Source organism: Culex pipiens, chromosome 2 (assembly GCF_016801865.2).
Source record: "Culex pipiens pallens isolate TS chromosome 2, TS_CPP_V2, whole genome shotgun sequence".
Taxonomy (NCBI): domain Eukaryota; kingdom Metazoa; phylum Arthropoda; class Insecta; order Diptera; family Culicidae; genus Culex; species Culex pipiens.
The window spans coordinates 178746325-178750844 of record NC_068938.1 but is presented as its reverse complement, the minus strand read 5'-3'; the positions used below and the strand labels follow the sequence as shown (position 1 = coordinate 178750844).

Genomic DNA, 4520 nt, shown 5'->3' with positions numbered 1-4520 from the left:
GCTCGTGGGTGCATTCAGGAATGAGAGAGAAAAAAAAGCTATCCCACAAAATCCGACGATCCCGACCAGTAAAAAATGGCTCATAACGCGGTGAGTTGAAGATATGCAAATTAGCGGAACTGAGGAGAAAATGGTAAAGTTGGGTGAAATATTGCTAGGTTAGGGTGGGGTGGGATAAGCTGAGGTGCGATCCTGAAAGGTTGAATACATTATCAAGATTATGAAAATGGGATGCAATGTTGGCAACATTATTAAAACAACCTTTTTTGGATTGAAGTGAATATTGAGATTTTTTATTCAATTAAATCATTTTCAAACCAAATTCAAATAAGGCGGGTTTAATTGTCTTCACGTAGGTTCATTTGTCTTGTTTTTAGAATTTATCAAAAATAATATTATCCGGATTACGACAGCACGTGTGTCATAGATAGGACATCATCCATAGAGTAGAGTAGAGTAGAGTAGAGTAGAGTAGAGTAGAGTAGAGTAGAGTAGAGTAGAGTAGAGTTGAGTAGAGTAGAGTAGAGTAGAGTAGAGTAGAGTAGAGTAGAGTAGAGTAGAGTAGAGTAGAGTAGAGTAGAGTAGAGTAGAGTAGAGTAGAGTAGAGTAGAGTAGAGTAGAGTAGAGTAGAGTAGAGTAGAGTAGAGTAGAGTAGAGTAGAGTAGAGTAGAGTAGAGTAGAGTAGAGTAGAGTAGAGTAGAGTAGAGTAGAGTAGAGTAGAGTAGAGTAGAGTAGAGTAGAGTAGAGTAGAGTAGAGTAGAGTAGAGTAGAGTAGAGTAGAGTAGAGTAGAGTAGAGTAGAGTAGAGTAGAGTAGAGTAGAGTAGAGTAGAGTAGAGTAGAGTAGAGTAGAGTAGAGTAGAGTAGAGTAGAGTATCAATTATTTTTTGCTAGAAATTCCTTTTCGAACGCTACATCAACAACAATTTAAATTCTTCGAATCGACCTCCGTACAAGCCTCCGACTATCTCATCCGCCATGTACACACACAAAAAATGAGCATTCCCACCGACCGCTGATAACAATGGCTAATTGCCGCGGCTCAAAAGATCACCCAGAATAAAGATGGTACTTAGCTGACTGTGACTGCCTTCAAGTGGAAACTTTTCAGTTCAACAACCATCACCGACTAGCCAACATGTCTACGGCGACGAAACTTCCCTCCGGCGACCGTTCCAGCTTCAACCTGCTCGATGAGAACGAATCCGTCGAGGCGGTTCTGGAGCAGGTGCTGGCCGCACCCGCCGAGGAGAATCCGTTCCACCTGTTGGATTTGGACGACGTGGTCCGGAAGCATCTGAACTGGCTGCGGGAACTGCCGCGGGTCAAGCCGTTCTACGCGGTCAAGTGTAACGACGACGAATTAATCGTAAAGACGCTGGCACTGCTTGGAACTGGATTCGATTGCGCTTCCAAGGGAGAGATTAGTCAGGTGCTGGGACTGGGAGTTGGTGCGGAGCGGATCATCTACGCCCATCCGATTAAGGCGAAGGAGTCGCTGGTATTTGCCAGGAACAATGGGGTGGGGAAGATGACGTTTGATAACGAGTGCGAGCTGGAGAAGGTGGCCAAGTACTACCCGGAAGCGGAGCTGGTGTTGAGAATCCGGCACGATTCGGACAAGGTGTTGATTTCGCTGGGGAAGAAGTTTGGGTGTGATGCTCGGCTTGACGGGCCGGAGTTGATCCGGAAGGCTCAAGAGTTGGGGTTGAACGTGATCGGAGTCAGCTTCCACGTGGGATGTGGAAGCTTGGACGCGGATTGCTTCTACAATGCTATCAAATCTGCTAAGTTTCTGTTTGAGTTTGCTGACACTGTCGGATATCGGTTCTCGTTGCTGGATATTGGTGGAGGGTTCCCGGGAGACGTCGATAAACCAATTGGTGAGTTTGCAACGGCAATCAACCGTGCTTTAGACGAGTTTTTCCCAAATCTTGATGGGATTCAGGTGATTGCTGAGCCTGGAAGATACTACGTTGGATCCGCCGTTCGACTGCTGGCTACGATTAACGGAAAAAAGATCATTCGAGATCCAGCGGATAGCTCACGAATCCTGCAAGTCATGTACTATATCAACGATGGGGTATTTGGAACCCTGTTTGACTGGGTCAGCCTACGGGCGATCAACGATCTGTCGCGGGCCATCCCAATTATCACCAAGCAAAAACGAGATAAAATCCAGTTCAAGACCACCGTTTGGGGACCAACCTGTGACTCGACGGATATCGTCTGCGAGGACGTTGACTTTCCGGAGCACGACATCGGCGAGTATTTGCTGTTCGAGAACATAGGAGCGTATGGAATTACGTTTGCGACCAACTTTAACGGATTTCCCAAACCAACGATTCAGATTTACGTGAAGAAGCAGACGTGGTGAGTTCGACCTGAATCTTTTATCGTTCAAAATCTTAATCAACGTTACTTTACACCAACAGGAACGCCCTTGCTGCTCTCGACGGTATCAAATGGCAGGATAAAACGTTTAATTTTCTGCAAAGCAAACTGCAAAATAAACCTGAATAAAATTCGTTCATAAAGTGTGTTTCATGGAGAGAGAAATTTACACGGAAATCAACGTTTTATGAGTCATCATCATACATGCCTGACAGTTTGATTTTATTTCATCATTGCAGAAGCGCGAACGAAACGACGCCGTCTTCTGTCTTTATTAACGTCGTTTCGTTCGAAATGTTTCCAGAACAGTGATAACGCTTGGGAAGCCTTTAATACGAATGCTGGATGCTTTATCAAGCGGGTGGTATGAACTTGAAGTTGGCGTTTTTGTTGCATGAAGTACAAAAATAATGCTCACATTGAAATCGTTTTCAGTGCGTTCCCATCGGTTTTAATTACACTGAACTGCGAACGTGATTTATTGTTTTTTCAATTCCCATAATTAAATGATGTTCTATTGATTTAGCTAGATAGTTATTGCTTGGTATTGACTTGCAGATAATTGACTCTGACTGTATCGTTTATCTTTTCTTAGTACGTGTAAAACTCATAGCGTTTGTTAGAGAAGTTATACGTACAACAGATTGAAAAAACGTGATGTATCCAATGCAGTTTGTTGATTTTGATACATGGGTAATTCTCTACCAACTCACACGAAACCGGGAAAAGTTGCCCCGACCCCTCTTCGATTTGCGATAAACTTTGTCTTACGAGGTAACTTTTGTTCCTGATCACGAATCCGAGGTCCGTTTTTTGATATCTCGTGACGGAGGGGCGGTACGACCCCTTCCATTTTTGAACATGCGAAAAAAGATGTGTTTTTCAATAATTTGCAACCTGAAACGGTGATGAGATAGAAATTTGGTGTCAAAGGGACTATTATGTAAAATTAGACGCCCGATTTGATGGCGTACTCAGAATTCCGAAAAAACGTATTTTTCATCGAAAAAAACACTAAAAAAGTTTTAAAAATTCTTCCATTTTCCGTTACTCGACTGTAAAACATTTTGGAACATGTCATTTTATGGGAAATTAATTGTACTTTTCGAATCTACAATGACCCTGAAGGGTCATTTTTTCATTTAGAACAAAAAATTTCATTTTAAAATTTCGTGTTTTTTCTAACTTTGCAGGGTTATTTTTTAGAGTGTAACAATGTTCTACAAAGTTGTAGAGCAGACAATTACAAAAATTGTCCTGATTGTTCTGAAGGTGAGCTAAATTTGATGTGGGTAATTCTCCGCCAACTCACACAGCAGTTGCCCCGACCCCTCTTCGATTTGCGTGAAACTTTGTCCTAAGGGGTAACTTTTGTCCCTGATCACGAATCCGTTTTTGATATCTCGTGACGGAGGGGCGGTACGACCCCTTCCATTTTTGAACATGCGAAAAAGATGTGTTTTTCAATAATTTGCAGCCTGAAACGGTGATGAGATAGAAATTTGGTGTCAAAGGGACTATTATGTAAAATTAGACGCCCGATTTGATGGCATACTCAGAATTCCGAAAAAAAAAACATATTTTTCATCGAAAAAAACACTAAAAAAGTTTTAAAAATTCTCCCATTTACCGTTACTCGACTGTTAAAAATTTTTGGAACATGTCATTTTATGGGAAATTTAATGTACTTTACAAATCAACAATGTTCTACAAAGCTGTAGAGCAGACAATTACAAAAATTTGGATACATAGACATAAGGGGTTTGCTTAGAAACATCACGAGTTATCGCGATTTTAAGAAAAAAAAAGACCAACTTTTTCAAAACTTTTTTCGTAAAAAAGCGATAACTCGTGATGTTTATAAGCAAATCCCTTATGTCCATATATCAAAATTTTTGTAATTGTCTGCTCTACAGCTTTGTAGAACATTGTTACACTCTAAAAAATAACCCTGCAAAGTTAGAAAAAACACCAAATTTTAAAATGAAAAATTTTGTTCTAAATGAAAAAATGACCCTTCTGGGTCAATGTAGATTTGAAAAGTACATTAAATTTCCCATAAAATGACATGTTCCAAAAATTTTTAACAGTCGAGTAACGGTAAATGGGAGAATTTTTAAAACTTTTT

The 4520-nt window shown here is 40.9% G+C and overlaps 1 protein-coding gene across 1 annotated transcript; it reads left to right on the top strand.

Annotated features, from left to right (window-relative positions):
* Window positions 1-996: 996 nt before the first annotated feature.
* On the top strand, window positions 997-2535 carry LOC120414964 (ornithine decarboxylase-like). Its single transcript, XM_039576297.2, has 2 exons — window positions 997-2371; window positions 2434-2535. Exons 1-2 carry the CDS (start codon window positions 1137-1139, stop codon window positions 2519-2521), a joined length of 1323 nt encoding a protein of 440 aa, XP_039432231.1. The 5' UTR covers window positions 997-1136; the 3' UTR covers window positions 2522-2535.
* The last annotated feature ends 1985 nt before the right edge of the window (window positions 2536-4520 follow it).